Below are 26217 nucleotides of genomic sequence, written 5' to 3'. Positions count from 1 at the left end.
GCAGCAGCAGTCCCTCCTCATCTCTCCTTGTCTTTACATCTCCCCTGCCTGCTCTCCTCTTCTGGCGTCTGCTTTCATTACTTTGTCGTCCTGTTCTACGAAGGGAAACGTTGGAAAACCCATATTCTCTCAGGCTGGATTCCCTCGTTTTCACCAATGGATGGAGTTTATTCCCCAGCAAGTACAGCGACGTCCTGAAAAGTGAGTGAGCGTTTACTTAAAAGTTGATTGGGGGATTTAAAACTTGGAAAACGGTGATAAAATGTTCAAATAAATGGGTTAAAATGTAAAAGAAAAAGGTAAATAGTGATGCAAATATCCACACGAGTCGGACAATGAGTTTTCTGGCAGTTTGGACGATAGCTATAAAATATCTCTATATAGCAATAGATAATTAAAAGTAGCTTTACTTGATTTAAACTGGTTGGTTTTATTATACAATTAAAAATAACCATAAGCAGATGTAATCGTGTCCATATAAAATATACTTTTTAGTCATTTACAGCATCTTTTTATTAAGTATGACATGAAACGTAGTTTTTATTGTCGACTGTTGTTAAATGACCAATTACGGTCATTTAACAAAGCTATTAATTTGTTTTCAATCGTGATTCAAGTTTTAATATTGTAATATATCGATTTTATATTTTTTTATAATCGATATCAGTTTGGTCGCTCTCATCCTCACACACTTGACAGCTTCATGCTTCTATAAAACTACTTCTTGCTCGTGACAAATCGGTCTCATCTTTTCTTCTTTACACAGATTTTAATCTGTAATTTCAAATTAAAATCAAATTTTCTCATCAAAGCTTTCAAATTTGTTACCAAACGCAGATTCATACTGTTCATGACAACTATTGTGTTGATTTAAACTATTGCTAGATAGAAACATCAGGAAAAAAACATAGAAAATGAGGAATTGATTGTTTGGAGATCTTTTCCACTCACTTGTGAATATTTCATTTTTGATTAGTGTTTGTTTTTGACTTTTAGAACAACGTCTAGTGGCATGTGTTGCTTGTTAAACTGCTGTTTGGTCTTGTTTTGTTCTGTGTTGTATTTTGTAAAGCAGATTGTAACCTTGTTTGGATAAGTGCGATAGAAATAAAGTTTTATTTCTATTATTAAATTAGGCAAAAAAAACAAATGAGTTTGGTAGAGTTTTACTTTATTCAGGCCAGACCCAATTCAAAACCCTACAATATAATAAGTGAAACAAATACATATCCATTATTTTCTTTTTCTTTTTGTTTAAAACAGCAAATTAAAACAACAGAATAAATGAAAAGTGAGCAGTTGACAGCTTGGAGGTGTTTCACATTCACTTAACATCAATGCACCTTTGATTACTGTGTGTTTTGGACTTTTAGGAGAACTTCCTGTAGCATGTGTTTCTTGACACAAGCTGTGTTTACATGCACATGGAGAAAAGTGGTCCAAAGAATGAATGGAGTTCGGTGGATCCCTGCTGAACTGAGTTTACTCACGTCGAACTCAATTCAAAATACCTTCAATTTAACATTGGCCTTCTTTAAAGTGACCTAATCCCCCCCCCGTGTTTAATAACCTGCAGTTAAACGGATCCTGTTCAGAGGCGGGTCATTGGTCAAACACAGCTGCAGCTATTACATTAATAATGAGCCAGGGTGCGTTTGATTTACTGACCCATTGAGCGTGAACAATGGGTGGCAGCACCTGTGTTTGTCAGGTGAGCAGGCCGCGCTGCTGACATCCCACTCAGCGTAGACTCCAGGGATCCAGCTGTAAACGTTCACTTTCAGCCACAATAAAGTAAGTTATCATTAATTCATGTCTCCGGAATTTACTGGAATATCCTCAAAATATTGCCAGTATTTAATCTGTGTGTGTATTTGCTCGTCATTAATTACAATGAGTGATAAATAATAGTTTTTACATGTATTTGAATGGAGTTCGTTGCCAGACAGCTGAAGGAGCAACGTCTGTGAAAACAAGTTTCATAATTTAAGATGTTCCAGTTATACAAAATTAAATGATATAAGAGTTTCAGGAACAAAATGTGACTTCATAATGTATTAAAGCTTAATGTGATGTGGTACAACAACAACTGAGAGATGACCTCTATGACCATGATGTGGCTTTGTTGTAGCTAAATATATGTTGAAAACTAAATATTGATAAGCGTAATTAATGTTTATTTTACTCCTACACTCTGATAGGTGGTTTAAATTAAATATACTTATTTTACAGTGGGGGGGAAATTACTAAATGTGATGTAAAGGGGTTCAGTGGGGAAGATGGACAATTTAAAGGGAATATATATCAATTGTAAATCCATCATGGAGCTGATATCATCCCTCCAGACCACAAATCTGGATCTGAGCTCCTGATTAAATCCTTTTGAACCAAAGTATTTAATCCGATTGCAGTGATTTTTAATATTAGACTCCCTCCTTGTGCTGTTGTTGGTTTGTTGGGTTGAAGTTCCAGCTTTATCAGCTTCTAAAATAACCATTTTGTTACTACGAATATCTGATATGATCACAGATATTAAAGATTTTATACTTAATACTGCTGAGTGGCCCTATGAGTTTATTTTGGTTTCCTCTATATGGTCAAGTAAACGGTTTAAAATTTCGTAAATAACTCGATGAGACCTTGTTTGATTGTTGTCTTGTTTATTTGTCACTTTTCCTTGATAAAATGTTTCTATTGTTCACAGAATTTGTTTCAGCGTCTGGGATCTAATCAGTTTGTTTTATATCACTATGTATTTGTTGAGAAGTGTTTCTGGGTTTTCTTTGAGGCAAGTGATTTAGTTTGGGCTCTCGTAGTAATGTAGGACGTCTTCGTTTCGGCTGCACCCCCACATCAGTCAATCCTTCAACCAAACGGACATTGTACCTGCTTCACCCACTCATCGACCCACTGAACCACCGTTTCTTTACCCAACCAACCTTCAGCTCCACTCCTCATTATGGGTGGGATTCCCTGGAACCTCTCAAGGGCACTCGGGTGTCATCACACCCCCACTTGAGTGACCCCACATGGAGAGGATCCACAGTTAATCCAATTATACTTAAGCACTCTTAAACGCTTCAAGAGACCCCCCTAAATTAGACCCTGCCTAAATTAATTTGCAGCCGCCTGCAGTTGTCTGTGTGTTTCTGTGCGATTTGCCAGTGGGAGGCTACTGGGAGCGACTGTACATTTGGCCTCCATGTGTGCTGGTAAAGTGAACAGGAGTCTGTCGCTGGGGGTGTGTTGCTTGAAGTGGTTAGAGTGTGTGTGTGTGTGTGTGTGTGTGTGTGTGTGTGTGTGTGTGTGTGTGTGTGTGTGTGTGTGTGTGTGTGTGTGTGTGTGTGTGTGTGTGTGTGTGTGTGTGTGTGTGTGTTGAGCAACAGCCACTTTTAATAAACCAAGGCCCAAGTGCAGCAAACACCTCTTTTCACTGTATTAATTATGTGAAATATTGACAATACAGCTTTTTAAAACAATTATTCTCCTTAATCCTGGACAGTTTTTCATTTTCCAGAGTCAGACATAATAAAATAGGAGAAATAACATAACTTATTTGTTGACCTGACTATGACCCACAGACATGACATCCTCATGATGGCTCACGTGTAGGAAATGAAGCAATTTGTCAATCAACTCATTTTGATTTAATTTGACTAGATTGGTTCTTGCTTGTATCATCATGGTTGTAGACGGAACATCTTCGCTGTTTAATTTGCCTTATTTTGTTCCTGACATTCAATAGATGACAGATTTGTTTTTACCTTTAAAAAATTACATACATTAAATAGATGCACATCTTTTCTGCATCATTTAAATAAACACCAGTATCGATATGCTGCCGAAAATAACGTTAACAAACTTCTCCAGCTAAAAGCAACAGTTTCCTGTAATAAACTTTTATCTGAACATGCACAGAATGCACCACAATCATATTTTGTATTCCCTCTCCACATTTTTATGTCTCCTCATTAATGACTTAAATATCTGGTTAGAGGAGAGATTATGAAGGAGGGACGGGGGCTGATTATTATCCATTGCCCCAAATATTCCAAAAATGTGTTTATTGAAAGCAGGCTGAGCACGTATAGATGGAACCGGAGAGAGAGAGAGAAACACTTTATGTTAAGGATCCGTGTTGTGTTAAAATGTGTGAGAAAACCGTGTTGTGTCATTGGCCTCGTTACCTTGTTTGCTGTGTGTTGATTTGCGAAAATCACTGACAGAAATCAAGCATTTAGTTATTTCCCTCCCCTGGGGAGAAACTGAGCTCCACCAGGGGAAAGAGGAAATCGCTTCAGTGGCTTGTGGGTTTTTTAGTGGACTGGAGAAAGCTCAGTATTGATTTAATCTTTCCTGATTCTAGATTGATAAGGAAATTAGAAAAGACGCGTGTGGGACGGGCAGCTGGATCCAGTGGGACAGAAGGACTGACGTGGACGTCTTTTACAAAACAGGTCTCAGCAAGGTCCCCACGCCCCCAGACTTGAAACTAGAGATTGAGACCGTAAAGTCTTTCTGAAAATGTTCTGATCTGCCTCTGTGCTCAGGACCAGTGTGTGGTCAGACCCAGTTTTCATGGAAGCAGCCTCTAGTAGCTTGGTGTTGGCTCCAAGTTTGTGTCTGTGGATTTCATTCATCTTTTCAAATTAGAAATTGCGAAATGTCTCGAGGAAAGGAAATTAGAAATTGCTGTGTCCAACCCAGTTAGGACAGACTGGTTCCCCTTTACTGAGGCTACAGCCCCCCTCTGCTTCCAGTGTTTGTGGTAAGCTACGCTAAACACCCTCTAATCTCTGAGATAAGCACATGGAGATGAAACTGATTCAAGGTCTCATTCCACTGAGTCTTTTCTGGGAATGTGAGGAAGGTGGAAAACTGCAGCAGACCAACTAAACAGTTGAACTTTAACTTTTCCAAATGTGATGTTGCAATAACGCGTCATTGTACAGTATCAATGGAGCCTCGGGTGCAAATTTTGAAGTTCCAGTTCAGTTACGTAAATCCAGCCCCATGCATTTTAAGAGAGAAACTTATTTACTTATTTTTTTTCCGTATTTGTGTTGGACTGGCTTTTTTAAATTTTTATTGGCAGCAATTAATTTTGCGTGTGTGTGTGTGTGTGTGTTTTTATTATAATCATGTGTCGCCTTCGGGTTCAGATTCGTGTGTCTGTGTGGATTTACAGTCATACCAGAGGAAACCGCACAGTTTGTGTGTGAGGCACGACAACACAAAGCAGAGCAACACAAAGACATGGTGCAGAGTTTATGAAGCGACGCGTGATGCTGCAGATTTCGGCTCGACTATTCATGCACATTTCTTTCCACGCTTTGCCGACTTTTGAATGCAAAACAAATGTTGTTTTAAACTTAAGTTCTTTGACAGCACAACAAAGCAAAGGGAAATTGATCGTTTTTTCACAGCGACCTCAAAGCTCAACAAGTAACATGTTCAATCTTTTATTTTTCTAATTCAAAAGAGACACATTTATCTGTCTTACTGTTGTCCGGGTGGGTTGGTTGTTGCGTTGTGTCCCGTCATGCACCGTCATGTCACAGTGTTATGAAATTCCAGGTAATATTGTGACTGTTGGCTCGTGTGCCGTCATGTCTCTGTCGTCTCCTGGTCGTCAGTCCTGTTCAAAGTCACGTCCTGTTGTTTGGACAAAAGCTTGAACGTCATCACGATTGGTCAACGACAGCAGCGTCACACTTACACCACAGGTTTTACCATGGAAGTGAGATGATTAATCATTGTATCGTGTAGCTGCATGTATCGGTATCTTTGTATAAATGTTGACCCTAATATCACCTTTATCACAAAAAACTATGTTGATGAAGAAATATTTGATATTTAGTAAGTAATGACCTAATCAGCTCATGTGGATTTATGTACTGAGGAATCAACCCAGACTTGATTTATTTAGTGTGTATATGTCGAAATGCAAAAATGCAGCAATTTCATGAACAATATAATATATACATAAAATAGAAAAGAATGAAATGCAGCTGGTAGATTAAATAAAAGGGATTTAAAAGAATGCGAAACAAAAAAAAGTAGATTTTCAGTTCCACCGTTCCAGAGGCCAGGACCAGAAACACGAGATGCCAAATCCCCAGAATTCTGTGTGGTCGCCCACGGAACAACTCCAAGGCCAGTGCCCGAGGACCTGAGGGATCCAGAGGGAACAGACATTAAACACACGTCTGTTAAGTATTCAGGTGTTTGTGCATCAAGTGAAAATCATCAGTTCATCATCATCATCATCAAACCGTTTTTTATTCAATAGTTATGTTCCGTGCAGTTCTCTTCCCACACCTTCACGTCTGTCATCGTCATGCGTTGTTTGCTTCTGCGTCCAAACACTGGATAATACACTCGTCTGTATTTGGTCTGTGAGTGAAAGCCACTTGTTGACCTGCGATCTGTTCCAGATGATCCGTCCGTCTGTTGTGGTTCGTCCGGGCCTCTCTTGTAACAAAGACATTGGGTTTTGGATGGAGGAGAAAAATGAAACAGAATAGCAACAGTGTGTAACGACTCCAAACAAAGATGGTTGATCTCCAGCTTGTAGATCAACTCGAGTTGAGTTCTCCAAAGAGAGATATTTACTCGTTCTTTCTGCTCTTCAACTAAAACCTTGAATAAAAAACACATTATCATCTTTTTTCCAGTAACTTACAGATTTAAACAGTTCCATTCCTGCTCATGTTAGTGTTTAACAACAAAAACTCAACTGCGGCCAAGTTTTATGGTTTTAGGTCAACTCTGCTTTTATCTCCTCATTTCTGACTGTTTTAATTTCAAAACATCTCTAAAAGTTTTTAAATGATTTACGTTGTGGGGAATGATTGCGTAAATCCATATGGTATAAAATCTAAATATAGCATTAGAATTGGGCTCAAGTTGAAGGACTCTCCTCAGACAACCAGGCTGGAAGTGATCGATTAATGGATCTAATCTTATAGATCACATCATCGTCCTTATCTCGCAGGTGAGCGGATGGTTGTAAAGCGTGTTCCTCTGTTTCCCTCCAGCTCCACACACTGTGCTGGGCGCTCCCCCTGAAGTGTTCGTTGGGATGGAGCAGCGCGGAGGGGGCACGGAGAACCCCGTCCTCCAGGACAGGGCCAGCCCGGAGGAGAGGGGGGAGAGCCCGGCCTCCAGCGGCCCCCCGCCGTGCAAGCTGAGCCGCCTGGAGGTCAATGGCAGCCCAGCGAACCCGCAGAGCCGGCAGAACGGCACGCCGCTGAGACCACTAGGAGGTAAGACATGGAGACAAGCTGCAGGGATACAGAGACTAACGCCTGCTTTATCCAGTATTTAACTAAATCTGGAGTCCATATTAAGACATTAGATATTTAATTCAACCTTATTAAGCCCTTCACTGGTCAAAACATCCACCAACACCCACTAACATCTGGCTTTTGTTGCAGTGGGAATGGATACAATCAGTATTTACTCACGAGTCGAATGACTCTGCTGTAAACTCTGGTTTATCGGCTCCGGCTCCGATCGACAGTGACAGAAGCTTTGGCAGAACAGACGCTGCACCTTTCTGGCACATTTTTAGCCATGAACATTTATGTACTTATTGTTTTTACATCTTGGGAACAAGATTCACTGGTGGAAACATAAAGAGGAGCAAACTCTACTGGCAATGGGAGAGGAGGTTTACCCCCATTTTACAAAACCTGATGTTGGTGTAAAAGAGGGATTACAAGGCCCGGCATAATTTCCCTGCAATTTAAAAGAAACACTCAGATTTAATACATTTAGAAAATAAAAAAATAAAAAAACAATCCATTACTTCATACCTAAACCGTAAAACACAACATTTAAACAGAGCGTATACGAGTTATAGTTAAGTCAGTTAAGTGCACATAGAGTAAAACACAACTTTACAAGTCCAGACCATGAAAATTTAAATGTATTAGCAACACTTAAAAATAGTAGGAAAAGATATATTAAAATATGTCTCTAATGACGCAGAGGAAGGTCCCACACTTCCTTCTTTAAGGGTTTCTTATAGTCACATGTAATCATGACCTTATATAGTACACACCGTCACCACATATATATATATATATATATATATATATATATATTTAAGTATAGAATTAAGTGGGAGAGCAAAACCTGAATGTTTCAAGGCCTGGATTCAGTTAGATGTTGAAAATGTTCCTCAGATGTTCGTCCATTTTGACACATGACTGTTACTCTTTCTTTTTTTTTTTTTCACACTTTATCCCAGAAGCCTCTGTGAGCTTTCAATCTGTTATTCATTTATTTCTGTCCTGTTTAAAAAGTAAATACCCATCAGAGTTTCCCGGAGCACAAGGTCATACTCCTTGTGTAATTAACGGCCTGAGGTTACCGTTATGAGAAATCCTCCGTTCTAAGAGACGAGCGGCAGAGAATGTTTGGAATGATGAGCGACTCGTCCAGTGACGTTGATTCATCCGAACTGTGCTGAGGGAGAGGAGCAGCTGAGGATGTCATGCCACAAAGCGCCACGTCAAGAATCAAACCAGCATCATCGCTTTCATGAGCTGTTTTCAGAAATGATGTCTGCAAAACTGGTTCCTGACGTCTCACTTATGAAGAACGCAGCAGGAAAGTGTCCAGGACATTTAGGCAGGGGGGGGGGTGGCGTCTGGGTGGAGCAGCAGAAGACAGGAAGTGACGTATAAAAGCCTGAAACACTGCTTTGTGTGTTTTCACTTCCTCTTTGTAAAGTCGACCTTAGGATCCTGCTGTCCCTCTTGATTTAAAATGTTTCTTTAAATCTAAAATCTCTAAGGCAAATGACAACATGGTTATTTTTAGCGTGCACACACTGCAGTGGACGTCACTTGTTAATACACAACCCTCTGCACACAGGTAACACACACACTGTGTGGGTATGGCATGCAGAGTCTTAAATACCCAACATAGGAAACACTCATGCACAAATGCCCATTATTCTCTCATGCAGCAGTTGAAAACATCATCATGCATCATCACACAAACATTGTAATAGTACGCACGCACGCGCACACACACACACACACACACAGACTGTGCTGAGCTGCCTCCCTCCACCCTTCCACTGAGCTGTTGGCTGATCCTGGGCCTGATGCTGCTGCGGTTTGGCCCCAGCTGATGTGTCACTAAGCAGGATTGATGGCTTGTTAATGAGCAGTTCCTGTGGGACTCGGCAGTGGACTGGGTGGGTGTGAAAGGGTCCGGGCGTTGAGGAGCTCTTGGTGCTTTCCCAACAAGTCTCGTCTACACCAGCGTCTTGTTTAGGATCCAGTTCCACCGCCGGAGTTCCCTCCTGAGTACGAGATGATATAGATATTATATCCAGCAGCACTTTAAGAGCGGTTCTGGATACAAGGCTTATTCCTTGTGGGTTTTAATGTGTGGTGAAAACACAAATACAGTTGTACAAATCTCACACTGGCAGCTGCCCAGTTTAACCAGTCTTCTTAAACCGCAAAGCAGCTACACTGACACTGCGTCAGTTAAAACTCGGTTCCTGTAGAAATCCCTGACACGGAGATCCTGTTCTCAGCTTGAACACATACACGATAAAAAGGAAGCTTAAAAATTCCTCCAGAAAAGTTCCTCTCCGTCAGATTTTGGATCAAATGTTCAGTTCGATTCCTGGATTGGCTGATTAGATTTGGGTGTAAAGGTCACGTTGGCCTCTCAGAGCACGTTTTCAGCCTCTTGAACATGATTTGTCACGTCTGTCTTGAGGGAATTCATTTAAAATTTGACCAGTTGTCACTTGGACTCAAAGAGGAACTCATTAGATTTCCATGGTCAAGGGTCAAAGGTCACAGTGACTGGAAAGTGTATATCTAGCCTGAAACTGCACTGGTTAGTGGAGGCTTACAACCACAGGGAGGTAATTCTACTTTTTTAGCTGCAGTTTGCAACCAAGAATGACCAACGTCATGCAATTCATCTACAAATAAAGTGATTTGACTTTATTTCAACTTAAAGGGTTACGACCTCACAGTGTAACATGAACCACATGATGTCCTGCCCACAACACAGACCTGGAAAGAGCAGAGACACAATGCAGCTCCGTCTTCTTCTGCTGTGCGTCTCTATAAATCTGTTTTCCCTTCCAGGTTTGATGATCCCAGTTTACTGTGTGGTCGAGCACGCAGAGGCGGGATTGGCTGGCGACGGCGAGGGACGCGGCGACCGCCACGCCGAGTTTGTGTTGGTTCGTAAGGACGTCCTGTTCACGCAGCTGGTGGAGACGGCGCTCGTCGCCCTCGGATACTCGAACAGCTCGGCCGTGCAGGCACGTGGTGAGTAATGTGTATATATTCAAATCCGTATATTAGATTTAAATTCCATCTCCTGCAGGTCCTCTCAGTAACTTTAATCCAGAATAAATCAAGGTCTGATAATCTAATATGTACGTTTTAGTTTATTCTCTTGAAAACTTTTGAGATATATTTTCTCAACTGATGATCACGGTGGTTCCAGCTTCCCTCCACCAACACTTCCTGTATTTAAAACGTGGATTTCCTGTCACTAAGATGAGGGTGAGCAGTGACATGAACAAAAACCAAGTTGATAACAAAAACAAAAACTTTTCCGTTGTTACTTTTTGTTGTTGGTTATTTCCTGCTGCGGCTGATCAGCTGGTCAACGGAGGGTGGGGTTTGCCACATGGGTACAATGGGTTCTCCAGAGTTTAGGTGATTCCAGGGAAGGTGTTTTAAAGATGATCCAACATTTATCTGCAGATTCACTATCGCTCACCTGGGCAGCGGGAAGGTTAGACCCAAGCTTTGTATCTGTGCATCTCAGGCCGACACCAAAACTCTTTTTCTCATCATTTTGAGATCCAAACAAGAGGGAAGACAACATCCAGTCAACCACGAAACAGCCGCCTACACACACACACACACACAGAGAGAGAGAGAGGGCAGTTTGACATTCCTGGTGTCCCCATAAACACAGGGCGCAGTAACCGAGTGGCCGACGCCCTGCGACCCCCCTCGCCTCTCCCAAATAGCTAGGTTTTGTTCTGAGAAATAAGCCTTTTCTTTTCAAATAAATATTTTTTGGCTGGAGTCATGCATTTTTTCCCCCAGTGTGGTCACAACCAAAATTATACAGAGTCTCTGCTATTTTCTTCCGCGATTTGAATTGCATCTCATAACTTTGGCTGGACGAGTATTTTTAAGCTCTTAACTGGCACAGGGGAATTTTTTTTTTTCTTCAATTAACTCGCACATTAAGGCTAATTAAAAAGAAGCCATTTCTTATTTGGTGTGTATGGTTTCTGCTCTGCGTTTAGCATGAGACTCGCTGAGCTTAAAAAATATATAAGAAATTGTAATTTAAGGCCATGTTTTGGGAAACAGTCAGACTCCTCACTTAAAAATATCCATTTACTGTGTTGGAAGGTTTTCAAAGTGGCTCCAAGAAACAAACCAGATCCTTTTTAGTAAACACACTGAGTTTTATCTCTTAAACAAATGATTCCACGCATTTTTAAATACACTACCACGGTTTATAGCACCTAACGACACCTGTGAATCCCCCTGCGATCACTTAAACTGAACGTTTGAATCGTTTAATGTCACAACAGGAGCTCCGGTTGCATTTAGTCCAAGAAATCAAAGAAATATGTCAATTTGAGAGTTTCTGCAAGTTAATTTAGAAAAAAAAAAACGTAGAGCCGTGTCAGTTCTATCCTTACTTTAACTTGACAGTTTTCCTGGCGCTGGCAAATGTCCCCCGTCTCCTACAAAGCTCTAATGAGATTAGTTGTTTGTCACCAGCAAAGACGTCGTCAAGAAGCACAAAAACAGACTTATTTCAGTTCCAATTCAAAGATCTGAGCTGTTTATTTGTTAGATACTCCAGCTTCCTCCCACCATCCAAAAACATCCTGTTATATTATTTCTCACATTCACACCTTAGGTCCATTTCGAGTCTCTGATCAATCTGTCCCTGATCTACATGTCTTTGGACACGAGGAGAACCAGCAAACTCCACACAGAAAAAGTTCATTAATGCCTTTCAGGGCAGGAAGAGTTTAAGACGTCGGTAACAAGTTGATGACATGACAAAATTTCAACAATCATTTCCAAAGCAAAGGCAGCTGCAGGAGGAAACGTCACAGTGTTTATTCAGCGCATGGACATCAAAACGCCGCTCTCATTCCCGGCCCGCTCTCATCTTCCACCATGAGCGGATTCTACATTTCTCCTCTGATTAATCAGCCGGAGAGTCCAAAGAGAGCAAGCCTTTGTTCTTGTGCCCCTATCACCATATCACCACCATCATGAACACACACACACACACACATACACACACACACACACACACACACAGGACGGAGGCTGCCAGGCAGGCCAGGGCCAGGCAGCGTCTGGGTTTGATTTAGCAGGTCCTAACGCGATTAAGCTTGTTTGGATTTGCACTTGTAGTCACGGTCGTATCAAGGCCAAGGGAATGTTCAGCCCAAGCTCCAAGATCAGGAGAGTTTCACAGACGCATCCCACAGCACCAGATCTACATTGATAACATGTTTTAATTGTGTGTGTGTGTGTGTGTGTGTGTGTGTGTGTGTGTGTGTGTGTGTGTGTGTGTGTGTGTGTGTGTGTGTGTGTGTGTGTGTGTGTGTGTGTGTGTGTGTGTGTGTGTGTGTGTGTGTGTGTGTGTGTTCTCCAGGCATCATTAAAGTGGGCCGCTGGAAGCCGATGCCCATCCACTACCTAACAGACGCACCAGAGGCAACAGTGGCCGACATGCTGCTGGATGTTTACCACATGGTCACATTGCGGATCCTACTGCACAGGTCAGCTGTGTGTGTGTGTGTGTATAAAGTAATATGATGATTCATTAAAAAGATTTTGACTCTGTTAAATAATAATCTTTTTGTCTGTGCAGCTTTGCCCGGCTGGAGGAGCTGCCGTCGGAGCAGTGGACCCACGCCACGGTGAGGAACGCCCTCAAAGAGCTGCTCAGAGAGACCAACCAGAGCGCTCTGTCCAAGGAGTGCCCCCTCTCCCAGGTAACTGCTCACTGGCACTACGGCACAGATCAGCTGCTGGATGATGTCTCATACACATGTCTGAAAGCTGCTGTCCACTGGTAAGACTGGGTTTCACCTGCAGTAATAAGCCTCTGCACGGTCTGACCCCGGTTATATTACAGAGCTGCTTCCTCCTCCTCCTGCTCTGAGCCATAATCTAATATCTTCCAACCAACACTTACTAGTAATTCCTAAGTTAGTGCTGGTGACTGAAGGGGAGCAGGCTTTTGCCATCAGGGCCCTGAGGCTCTGGAGCACCTTGCCTCCGCAGATTAGACCTGACAGCACTTTATATGTTTTAAATCAATATGCTTAATATGTATTTTTATAGAAAAGCCTTTTAATGGCTGATTTGAGCTGGTTTGAAGAGATTTCCTTTTCTAACACAGTGCACCTGTCATTCATTTTCAATATGTATATTTTAATATGAGTATATTTTTTGAAGCAGGTTCTTAGTCCATCAAATGCAAATGATAAATGCTTATTTCAAACAGTCAAATAATGTTTTTTATATTGATTGTGTTTGAGAAGCAGCATCACGTTAGAGAATGAGGTGAAATCAGAAGTTGTTGGTTTATTTTCTGTCGATCAGTAAATTGATTTTGATTATTGACTTGACTGACAATATCCTGAATGATTATTGATTATTACCTTATTTTCATTATTCCATATGTGCAAAAGGAGAGAGATGGTTTTCCTTTCCTGAAGCTAAATAGTTAGGTGTGTGTATTCTGTTGCAAAACACACACACACACACACACACACACACACACACACACACACACACACACACAGCTGAAAGTATTTTCTATAAACATATGTGGTTTCATCATCAGTTACCCACACGCTTGCAATGTGTAATCTGTCTCTCTCTCTCACACACACACACACACACACACACACACACACACACACACACACACTCACACTCACACACACAAATATTGATACCCTCCCATGGGAAAGGACGCAAATACACACACACACCTCAATTATCCCTCTGACACACACCCTGCAGTCATTAGACCAGAGAGTGTGTCATTTGGACGTGTGATTTATACTCAGGATTTAGTCATGATGTAATTAGTGATTAGGGGAAGCGTGTGGGTGGTGTGTGTTTTCAGTCTGACTCATGTGAGTTTTAATCCTCTGCGTTTCCCATGTGGAGCGTTCAATGCTCTCTTAGTTTGTACATCTCCTGCCCTGAACCAGTGACCACAGGGCCTGTTGGGAAAGGGGCAGAGGAGTTGTGATGAGTCAGCAGAAGAATCTCATCACTTCCAACACTGCAGCACATCTCGAGCTCAGAGTTTTATTTTGCAGATCCTCTTCAGCTTCTTCTCATTCCTCACTCGCTCCTGTCTGTCTCTCTCTCTCCGTCAGAGTATGATCTCGGCGATCGTGAACAGCTCCTACTACGCCAACGTCTCCACCTCAAAATGCCAGGAGTTCGGACGCTGGTATAAGAAGTACAAACGCATCAAAGGTAACTCTTGGGATAAAAGGCCTTTGCACATCAGCATGAATAAACAGCACGAAATGGCGAATGAGGCAATTTCCACGTGCCTGACTCGTCACATTAAGTGGGATGAAATTCAGCAAATAAATTATAAGGATAAAAATAAACGGCATCCCCGGGAAAAGACAGATGGAATAAACATCAAGGAACGATGATCTGGTGCTTTTAATAAATAAAAAGAACAGGAGATTAAATACCTGGAACTCATAGCAGACGTCTGTCAGACAGTGTGAAGAACTGTGACAACAGCTGGAACCAAATGAATTGGGTTTTTTTTTTACTATTTGATTTAACGAAAGTCCCATTTTGTTTGTATCCAGTCCGACTGTTAGGTTTATTCCTTCATTTTCTACAACAGAGGTGTGTCGCCTGTTGAATGATCCAAGCTTTACGCTGGCTGCATCGTATCATTGTAGATAAACTGAGATTAAAGATCAAAGCTGTTCCTTCGCTGATGTTAAAGCTTGAATTGACTGGATACAAGTTAGAAATTTATGAATAAAGGGCAAATTAATTGCATGAAAATGATTTTAAGTAATTAAATCAGTTATCCTTCTATCAAAAAACTACCTTTGAGCAAAGGGCCTTAACTTTCCACTTCCTCCTGAAGTAAAAACTTAAACTTGACCTCAGCTGAGCATAAATCTATAAAGTCTATAGGTTTCACAGTAATATGATTCTTTGTGTGCACGTATAAACACACTTAGACTTTTTTCCCTCTGTAGGTTTGTGGTGTTCAGTAAGTGTCCTTCTCCTTATGCTGGATTTGCCTCATGTTGCTTTAACAACCCAGAAAAAGTGGAGACTGTCACAGCTCTTTTCAAACCGTCACCGAGTGCTAATCACAACTCGGGTTAATATGGCTCACCTGCCTCGCTGCCTTTTGTTTTTCTGATTCCGTCGCTTCAAACGCAAACAAAGTTTTTCCATTCTTCTGTCCACCCCCCGTCAGCCTGTATGTGTCTAATCTGCAGCATGAGATGTCTGTCGGTGACAGCTCTCAGTAGGAAGGAACTGTCACATGGTTCACATTAATGTCACCCTTAATACACATGACAAAACTAAATGCTCTCAACTCCTAATGGAAAACAGCAACACACACACACACACACACACACACACACACACACACACACACACACACACACACACACACACACACACACACACACACACACACACACACCCCAAACCCAGGAATAAGAGCTCGTCTTACACTTACTCCGCACACACACACTCAGGGAAGGTAAAAATCTGAAGCCCTGCCAAACCTCACTCCAACTTTTATTCCCTTAATAACCGAAAATGTGACTCTCAACCAAACCCAGTAGAAGCTTAATAAGAAGCAGATTTATGTGGGGAAGAGCGAGGAGGCCGTTAAAATCCAGAACAGAGACGACTGAGTTCAGTGCAGCGACGAAGAGGACACATTCTTCACTTATTTGATAAACCTATCTGCAGAACTCTGAGGCAGTCGGTGAAAATAGACGCTGTGGTTATAAGATCATCCCTCGGACGTCTACCCCAACCGATTGTGATGCTCTAAAGCAAGTGGATCCCAAACCAGGGGCTGGGACCCCCCAGGCGCTCGCGAGTCTCGCTCGGCTCCATTTCCCCAAACCTGCACCCGCAAAACAAATCCTTGCGGCTGTCTATGATTCATTTAAACAGATTTATATGTTAGAAATACTGGACAAATATTTAGTTCTGAGCTGGTGCCTTTAGATCATTTTTAGCCATCCCAGGCCCCATGAATTTACATTAATGTATTTTTTACCCATTACACAACTTTACCCGGCGCGGCGCAGGTCTCAGGGTCGTAATACACCGACTGGGGGGTCGCAGGATGATTTCCAGAAATCTAATAAAAGTCTGAATAGAGCAGAAAACAGAATCTACTTTTGTGTTCATGTCCAAAAATATTAATTTGTGGCATAGAGGGAAATCTTTGCTCTAACAAATGAGTGTAACTATATGAGATTATATTTGCACATACATATCTCTGAAGGATTAACTCACTTCTCATGTGTCCTCTCAGGTGAATACTTTGAGAAGATGTGGTCAGCCCAGGACAAGTCGGATATAAAAGGTACCTTCAACTTTTTTTTCACCAAACTTTTCCCACCAGCCCCGTGTTGATGACATTTCTTTGGAAAGACGAGATTCAAGAGCTTTTTGTGATGAGGGTCAAGTGTCAATGTGCTGTAAACAAAAACACATGATTTCTGCAGTGGAATAGATACGTCATGTCTAATTGTTCCTGTTGTGTGTGTGAAGGCATCTGAGTTATTCCTTCTCCGTTATTCATATGTCAAAGCCAACCTCTGTAATCTAATAATAACAAAGTGTGTGTGTTTGTGTCTTGACGCAGTGGAGAGGGATTTTGACCTGAGCATCATCAGCCAGCGTCCTCCCTCTCTCTTACCCTCCTCCGGCCATTTGAGCACCACCAGTGGCCCGGGAGCTCATCCCATCAAGACTGTCCATGGCGATGCTCCGCCCCCCACCCAGCCTCACTGTCTGCCCCATCCCGCCGGTCAACACCACCCCGGTCATCAAATGCGTCACCAAGCTCCACCGCTCATGGGCCACAGCGGCCTCATGTCCCCTCAGCTCGTCCGTCAACAGCTCGCCATGGCCCACCTCATCAACCAGCAGCTGGCCGTCAGCCGCCTGCTGGCCCACCAGCACCCTCAGGGAGTCAACCAGCAGTTTCTCAACCACCCGCCCATCCCGAGGGCCTGCAAGGGCCCCGGGGCCGGGACTGAGCCAGGACTCAACTGCTCGGGGGCCGACGTGTCCCCTGACATCTACCAGCATGTCAGGAATGAGCTGAAGAGGGCCAGCATCTCGCAAGCAGTGTTTGCTCGCGTAGCTTTTAACCGCACACAGGTAAACTGAACTCAAATGATGTCACCGTTCACCAGAGATGACGCACTGCAGTTCATCACTTAAAACATAACTGTGTGTGTGTGCGTGCGCTGCAGGGCTTGCTGTCGGAGATCCTTCGTAAGGAGGAGGATCCTCGCTCTGCGTCTCAGTCGCTGCTCGTCAACCTGAAGGCCATGCAGAACTTCCTCAACCTGCCCGAGGGCGAGCGGGACCGCATCTATCAGGAGGAGAGAGAGAGGAGCACCAACACCAACCACACCCACGCCACCAACTGCATCCCCACTACCAACCCACACAGACTCACACAGGTACACACACAGTTTGGACGTAACAATGTGGAACGAATACAATATTATCCACTTTGGTTTTATTTAACCAGGATTTAAAACCACTGTTTTCTAACTCTGTGTAGTCAAAGTGCAGCGTGTCCATCGCAGAGCTGCCGCTGAAGCTCGACTTGCTGGTGAACATCTCGTCTGTGATCTATGACGAGATCCAGCAGGAGATGAAGAGGGCGAAGGTCTCCCAGGCTCTGTTCGCCAAGGTGGCCGCCAATAAGAGTCAGGTCGGTCAAAAACAAACAACTGTTTTTAAAAGATGCACACCTTGATTTTCAAAACTTAAGTTACATAAGAAATGTGCTATTATGTGGTGAAAAGTGGCTTAAAGATGCTCAAGATGATGATGTCTCAGCCTGAGCGAAGGCTAAAACAAGGGCCTGCAAACACACAACATCTTCATCACAACATTTTATATATTTGTTTATTTGTACAGGGTCTTACTAACAAGTTAAATAGTGTTTTAAACGTTCACACACACAAACATCCTGTAATACATGTACACAGCTCCTCGCTGAGTTTATGATGTTTGAAGGAGCTGATGAGGGTGTAACAGGGAGGTGTGTGACTGCGTGTGTGGGCGTGCGGAGTATCTGATTACCCGCCGTGGCATACCATCATGTCTCCATCCTCATAAACAGTGTGGATGATCGAGGGCGAGATCAAAGCAGGGTGTGCACTGTAGTGAGAGGGGGGGCGGGGGGGCGGGGGCAGAGGGCGAGGAGGAAGATAGTCTTCAAACCAGTTTAAAACGTTATCGAACAAACCTCAGCGAACGTGTTACCAACATAGAGAGAGGAAGTTTGAGAGAAAGTGTGCGAGAGACGCTGACATGATAGAGCGGGGAAATGGAGCGAGGGATGAGGGAGGAACAGAAGGATGCAAGGAGGAGGAAGAGAGGGACAAGATGATGGGAGGGATGATCACATTATTACCATTAATTTCCAGGCTGAAGGCTGCGCATAAACAACAGCTGGTGGCAGATCCTGGGTCAGCCTAGCAGATATAATCCAATCTTCACACACACACTCTCACTGTTCCCCTCAGACTTTTTCCTCCTGGTTTTATTTTTTTTTTTCCTCTCTCTCCAGGAACAACTTTTTTTCAGCACTGTCGTATTCTACAAAAATTGAAAAGCATGTCCATTTTTAAATTGGTCGTGTTTGCGAGTCAACTCTTCTGGTTCGAGTTGCAAACACCGGGGTCGGGCAGTTCCTTTGTTAGTCCAGCCAACGATTTGTTCCAGACCAACAAAAACTGCCACGTCATGTAGCATCATCATAGATGTTTCCAGAGGTTATGACTTTTTTTCCCAAAAATGACCACAGACCTAGAAATAGTCCATTTATGATGATTACAAGCAGATAAATGACTTTAAGTATATTTATTTGGGGAAATACATTTGTCATGGCAGCCATATCGTAAGAGATCAAAAAGGAACTAGGAAAATACAGAAAACTAACCGATTTGAACCGATTAGTTTCAAGTGACAACCCGTCATATTTTTAAGAAATTCCAAAAATAGCAGACTTGCCAAAGAGGCCAAAAGCATGTTTCGTAAATCATCTGGGACCTTGACCTTTGAACACCCGGATCTAATCAGTTGATCTGTTAGTCTAAGTGAACATTTTAGCCCAAATGTTAAAAGATTTTCTTGAAGCGTTTTCAAGATAACACATTCACAAGGCAAAAAGGAGTTTTTTAAGGGTCACGGTGACCTTGATCTTTGACATTTGACGATCAGATGTTTTAATCCTTGAGTCCAACTAAAACGTTTGTGCAAAATTTTAAGAAATTCCCACAATGTGTTGTTCAGATCTCATGTAAACAAGAGCAGAGAGACAAAAGAAAAACATGCACCTGGCTGCTGGCTGTCGCCGTCAAAACACAGTTAGCAGAACTTGGTGTAAATATCGCGCCGTTTAAAAACTAAATCGAAAATATTGTGTAGTATAGATGTTTCAAATATTCAGGATCGCAGCCGTTTGTCAACACTGACAAAAAGCTAGACTAGCTTTTCTTCTATTTAACAGAAAATAACAACAAAACAAACTGGTTAAGTTCAGCGTCACTAATATATTTTGTCACACTCCTGCACAGAAACCCAGCCCACATGGATTCATAAAACACCAGAGCTCCTGCTGTGATGCTGAAACGTTTTTATAGACCATATAGGTCATAATTTCTTTCATGTAACATTAAATTTGTTCCATTAAAATCTGCTACAAAAAAGTTCCCTCACAATTGGAAGTAATCATCCGTTCAGAGGAACTCGACAGAAAGTATTGTACTAAAAAAGTCAAGCCGATAAATCTTCATATAATGAGAAACCAAACATGAAATGGATTTAAATCACAGAACAATCAAAGCCTGTTCTCCTCAGGGAGATCATTACTGACCTGGTTTAGTACAACAAGCTCGTGCACTGGAGTGTAGCACACACATCTTTGCCTCTCGCTTCAATTCTGCTTCGGTTGTTGTTCATGAAACAACGTGTTTGCAATTTTGGTGAAGAAACAGTCTTTATTTATACTAGAGGAACAATTTACAGAGAATTTGAGTGTCATAATTTTTTTATTGCACGGTAACTTGTTTTCCGAAAAAGGAATCAGTCGTACAACATAAAAAGATTGTTTTGCCTCCGCGCCACCAACAAGCGATGGCCCCGGAGGCGATATGTTTTCTGGTTGTCCGTCCCCATTCGTTTTGAACTTGATCTCTCAGGAATGCCTTGAGGAAATTTCTTCTAATGTTGACCAGTTGTAACCTGGACTTGAAGATGAACTGACTAGATTTCAATGGTCAAGGATCAAAAGTCCCAGTGACCTCACACGAGTCTTGTGGTGGAAATACACAGTAGATCTATAAATAGAATAGTAGAACTACAGTAACTAGAAATGCAGCATGCAGTGATTAGTTATCTGACTAATCCAGGGATGTCTATGCAAACTGTCCTAGTTAAGGACATTTCTACTGAGCCACAGTTCAGGGAATCTATTCTGAAGGTACTGTAGGTCATCTATGCTAATGGTTAATGGTTGGGGACCTTATGGTTGTGCCATATCACCACGGTGATATATGGACAAAGGTCCTGGAAACAAGAAAAGCTCTGTAGTGGTGTGAGTTAGTAGAACTTGCTGCTGAGGCTGACCCAAGTCTCTCGTTCCAGGGTTGGCTCTGCGAGCTGCTCCGGTGGAAAGAGAGCCCGAGCCCCGATAACCGCACGCTGTGGGAGAACCTGTGCACCATCCGGAGGTTCCTGGCGTTATCGCTGACCGACCGGGACCAGGTCTACGAAGAGGAGTCGAGGCAGCAGCACAGCGAGAGGCTCCAGACCGTCCTCCTCATCCCGGACCAGCAGGTACAAACAGGCGAACGTCGAATTCACCAGCAGGCTTTGTTTTTCTTCCCACTACAAATGGTCTTCATGGATCATTATCATAGTTTGTATTCGCAAAACATCAGGGAACATCTGTGTTTATTTAGTTTAAAAAACTCAAAGATCCACTTTTCAAAAAATACACAACCATTCTCGACCGCAGTACAAGCAAAAGACACAAATCAAAACTGTTTTTATACGACAAATGTGAGAACCAGCGTGTGATCGCTCTGAAAAGTTTCCTCTGTGTGATCCCACCACCTGCTCCTCTCAGCGGCCCTCCTCTTTGTCATCTTTGTGTCCCATAAGTCATTGAAAATAGAAGTGGTAAATGACCAGCCCACACATTTCCTGCTAAACACTCCTCCATCCCACCCTCTCCTCGCAAACCAAAATGCTCTGCAGTCTGGGCCTAACCTCAATATTATTCAGAACACAGCCTGTAATTATTGAAGCAGAGAAAAAGGAATTGCCATTATCTTTATTTAGGTCCTTTAATTTTGATGGGCCACAGATTTATGGTGTTGGATTCCTGTGTTTGGGTGTGCTGGCCCGCCCCGCCCTGTTAATAGGCTCGAGTAGTGTGGTCGCCTGTGTGATGGATCTGGGGGGAGTTTAACGTGCACGCTGGCAGCTGATGGAAGCTGGTCAATCACACTTCCGCTTGTTCGACATTTCCTTTTGAGCGACTGTGCGGAGGAGCAGTGAGAGAGCAGTGAGAGAGCCGTGGTTCACTTATTACTGCGGTGATGAGGAGTCTGAGGTTTGTTTTGTCAGTCGTGTTGACACGGACTGAACATCCACTTGTTGTCCAGACGTTTCACTGCAGTAATGGATCTGAAAGAATTACTGTATAAACTATACAGTAATTATTTTATATAAAAGATGTCTTGAAATGTGCAGTGTTTATAAAAGGGGATATATATATATATATATATATATATATGAATATGTATATAATTGTATGGATACCTAATATACTAATTACAAATACATGCATAGTACATATTTACATATATGATATAAAGCATTTTAAATGTGTATAAGATATATGTTGTACTCAATGTATGTTTTCCTTAGATATGTACACAAACGTGGCCTATACTAAATGTATATCATTGCACTGTAAATTATTACCATACACTGTAAATATTGCAGTTATGATATTGAGAGGTAACATTAGGAGGAAGTCACATGACATGATGATAGATAAAATAAACAAAACACAGTGGTGGAAGAAAGAAAGATGGCTGCTGTGATAGAACACGTGTCTTTATATTTATGGGAGATGAAACAGTGCAGTTTGAAATCCACCTCAAACTCATTTGCATGATTTGTTTTTTTTGCATGATGTTTATTTTCGGTTCCATGACTGCGCCCCCTATCTTTGCATGAATTCATCACAATACCGTCGGAGAACTTGTTTCCATGCGTCCAATCAAATCTAGCTTAAAGCAGTAAGTGTTGCATCGTTGGGGCGGAGACTAGAACATAGAAGCTAAAGTCCCTTGCCTGCTTTTCTGCATGACTGCATGGTCTTCATCAGCCTTTGGAATTTGCATGGAGATGAAGACAGGGACATTTGAGTAAAAGCTCTAGAAAAATAGTAAGTTGTCCTTTCATTTGTTTTTATCAATCTACTGTTCCCATGGTGATCACTGACATTTGACGTGTATATTTGATTCATTTTTTTTAACAGGCACTCCACAGACAGCCCCTGCCCCCCCTCACATCCCTGTCTCCTGTTCATGAAGACCCGCAGCCCGTCCCGCTGCCGGTGTTGCACGTCTCAGAAGACGGGTCCCAGCGGGGGATGAGCCCTGGCCTCGGGGGACCAAAGAAAGCCCGATCACGGACACGCATCTCCCTGGAGGCCCTGGGAATCCTGCAGAGCTTCATTGGCGACGTGGGCCTCTACCCCGACCAGGAGGCCATCCACACCCTGTCAGCTCAGCTGGACCTACCCAAACACACCATCATCAAGTTCTTCCAGAACCAGCGCTACAACGTCAAGCACCACAACCAGACCCGAGAGTCCGTCCCCGAGGAGGACGACAGGGAGAGCTTGAGTCCCAGCGAGGGAGGTGCCGGAGCGGCGGAGAGCCGAGGGGAGGAGGGCTTCTCTGCGTCTGAGGAGTCCAGTGAGGATGGGAGAGGATCAGTGGAGGTGTTCAGAACAGAGGGAGGAGACAAAGGAGAGGAGAGAGAGGTGGGGATGGAGAAGGAAGAAGGGGATGATGGGAAAGCCTCGGGTCCGGCGGCTTCCTCCCTGTCCCCTTACAGCAGCCTGGACAGCCCCCACTCTGCAGAGCAGCAGAGATAACAGCAGAGAGACGAGCAGAGACACAACTGTGAAGACCACACGCAGATAATCTGTGAACACACACATCCATCACGTTTACCTGAGCTGATAATCAGAGCTCGATAATATCTGAACAGCTGTGGGAACAGGAAAGTGATCAGAAGGTACAAACACTACCTTCAGATTCCACCAGTTTGGATGCCGTCTGCCGATGGTATTTCTGGATCCTTTTAAAAGCCATATTTCCGCCTATGTTTTCAGTTTTTCCAGTGGGGATGGAAAAAGCATTAGATCATCACTACATTTTCCAGAGTACACATGGTGACACTGAAATCTCAAAGGCCCTCTGTAGTTTGTACACTTCTCCTGCAGCACTCTCTAAAACTAAATGCACAGCCCCTTCACCACATGGACACTGTGCATTTAGCTTTAAAGGACTTAGAGATACAGTAAATACAGATTTCTGCAGGAGAAGTTTCCATAATTAGTTTTTTTCTTTAAGGACGAGAAAGTTACAGTTTATTTCTTTATTATTTGAAGAGGTTCAGGGAGTACACAGAGGGTTATTGTCTACAGAGGAAGATTATTCCGCACGTCAACCAGACTCCATTAGGAAACAGCTGAATTAGACATGTTCTCACTAGGAGAACTGCATCAGGAACCATAACGCTGTACGTGAGGTGTTTGGCTTCAATCTCTGACTGTTTCAGGAACATTCAAGTAAAAGTGTGACTTTAATGAGACATAAACACACGTGGATTTGTTTCTGCACGTCCTGTATAACAGGAGAATCCTCTGAAAACTGGTCACATATTAGAAACAATTAAGACCCGTATACGAATCTAACATTAAGTATAAATGAGCCTTTAGTGGTGGAAACACTCGGCTCATTTCTTACAGACTTGTGTGAAGGTCTGTGAACTTTGGAAAATGGAGAGATGCTGGAAAATAACACTAGAACATCCACAAGTATTTCTGTTCGACTTATATTTTTAGTAATATATAATTTATCGTCTGTGTCCTTTTAAGCAGCTCTTACATCAACTGAGCTGAGTGGGACACTTGAGCCTTTACTGACAATAAATCTGTCCCATCCTCACTTTCATATTTATTACCAACTTTGTGTTATTAAAATCAAAGTATTATTGTTGCTTCCATAGTTTTGCTATGATTCTGTTTGATATGACTTAAAAAGGTCTTTGTAAATGTGACGGGAGAAGAAGTTTGAACTCAGTGTTACACAGTTTACGTTTAAAACTTACTTTTGTTTACTATTTTTAAACAGTTTCCTGTACAATATAATGTAAATGTTGACAATCCACCTGCAAGAGGGAATCTGTCGTCGTATGTGTGGGAAGCAGCCACTGTCACACTGTTGTATTTTGTGCCACAAAGGAAGAGGGTATGAAAATGGAGGATTCAGTTTGACAATCACCTCTGTCCTGGACGGGGGGGGGGGGTCTCATTTGTTCCACTTTGATGGTTAACCATTGTTTGTTTGATTCAGGTCGTGAACATTTGATAAAAACTTTTCCAAAATATTTTCTGTGTGGAGACTTTGACCTTTTTGTCATTTTTTTTTTTTTTAAATCTTCAGAAAGCCAGTAACCTTGTGTCTCACATGTGCACTCACAGGAAGTGATCAACCTCTGGAGTCACACCTTCTACTGTTTCCTGTTTTATTTGTCACGTCTACACTCTGGGGGCAAATGTCATATAAATCTATAAACGCCCCTTTAATTCAACCAAGCTGCTCCAGAGTTCGCACACTCGTAGATATCAGTTTCCTGAAGGGGCTTGATTCTTTTTTCTATCATGATCCATGAACTATTCTCTGGGGGAACGGGGGAGAATATTGAAATCTCTTGCAATTTAATGTGTTCGTCTTTGACCCATATCACATCCTTCCACCAAGTTTCGTGGAAATCCATCCTTGCGTTTTCCATTTTTTGTGTACTCTTGTTATTAAAGAAACGAACAGGGGTGAAAACAGAACCTCCTCATCTTGTAACTCGAAGTGCGATCAGATCCCAAGTGATCACTTCAGGACGTGTTTCAGTAGCAGGTGTGAACAGGCCCTAAATGCTCCCAATCCTTGTGACTCCTCTGCTGATCGCTGGCCCTCACATACCTCAGCTCCAACCACAGACACTATAAAGAGAACAAATGCAAAGTTCACAGTCTTCACCAAGCGAACCACAGACGCATGAATATAAAAACAGCAGCTGTAAAAATGCAAACACCGAGTGCAGAGTGCAATTAGATGGGTGGGGGTCTTTTTAAACCCCTTATTGAAAACACACAGTGACTCCAGAGCACGAAGACAATAATAAGACACAAATACAAAAAATTATAAACGCTGCTTTGAGATGTCACTGTAAAAAAACAAAGTTAAGGATTTTTGAAATACTTTCTATTTACTGGAGAAAATTGATAAAGTTGATCATTTCCAACCGATTTTATCCGGGCAGCCACCCAGTGCAGAATGATTGACTCACATCCATTATACACTGGATACAGTAATTGTATCTGCTGCTAATTGTGCAGAGGTCTGTTTCGATTTGTCCTCTTCGCTCTGGGAATCATTAGAAAGCGATTAATTTACGAGTCGTGCTAACTGCGCGTCGTTCTTCGCTCGCCACGGCGCCTGATAACAATTTGAGTGATCCCGATGTAACTGCTGCCATGTGGGGGAGAGCAGGCGAGTGTGCCTCCGCTTGTTCA

At 42.5% G+C, this 26217-nt stretch overlaps 1 protein-coding gene across 2 annotated transcripts; it reads left to right on the top strand.

Annotated features, from left to right (window-relative positions):
• LOC118103463 (DNA-binding protein SATB2) lies at positions 1-25034 on the top strand. 2 transcript variants are annotated; one of them, XM_047339014.1, is made up of 12 exons: positions 1-201; positions 7041-7268; positions 10131-10316; positions 12700-12826; positions 12919-13042; positions 14447-14549; positions 16621-16671; positions 16954-17474; positions 17570-17782; positions 17887-18039; positions 20982-21173; positions 22891-25034. In XM_047339014.1, exons 2-12 carry the CDS (start codon positions 7085-7087, stop codon positions 23512-23514), a joined length of 2478 nt encoding a protein of 825 aa, XP_047194970.1. In that variant the 5' UTR covers positions 1-201; positions 7041-7084; the 3' UTR covers positions 23515-25034. The 2 variants fall into 2 exon arrangements, with proteins under 2 accessions (XP_047194970.1, XP_035006335.1); XM_035150444.2 differs by lacking the exon at positions 1-201 and adding an exon at positions 1683-1794.
• The last annotated feature ends 1183 nt before the right edge of the window (positions 25035-26217 follow it).

The sequence above is a fragment of the Hippoglossus stenolepis genome, chromosome 24, assembly GCF_022539355.2.
Source record: "Hippoglossus stenolepis isolate QCI-W04-F060 chromosome 24, HSTE1.2, whole genome shotgun sequence".
In the NCBI taxonomy this organism is placed as follows: domain Eukaryota; kingdom Metazoa; phylum Chordata; class Actinopteri; order Pleuronectiformes; family Pleuronectidae; genus Hippoglossus; species Hippoglossus stenolepis.
Note: the sequence above shows the minus strand (reverse complement) of the source record. Positions and strands in the feature narration are given on the sequence as shown.

Coding starts and splice junctions, on each gene's coding strand:
- LOC118103463 (XM_047339014.1), top strand. CDS start 7,085: ATGGAGCAGCGCGGAGGGGGCACGGAGAACCCCGTCCTCCAGGACAGG. Junction 12,827..12,918: donor TTGCGGATCCTACTGCACAG/GTCAGCTGTGTG, acceptor TTGTCTGTGCAG/CTTTGCCCGGCTGGAGGAGC. Junction 17,475..17,569: donor TAGCTTTTAACCGCACACAG/GTAAACTGAACT, acceptor CGTGCGCTGCAG/GGCTTGCTGTCGGAGATCCT.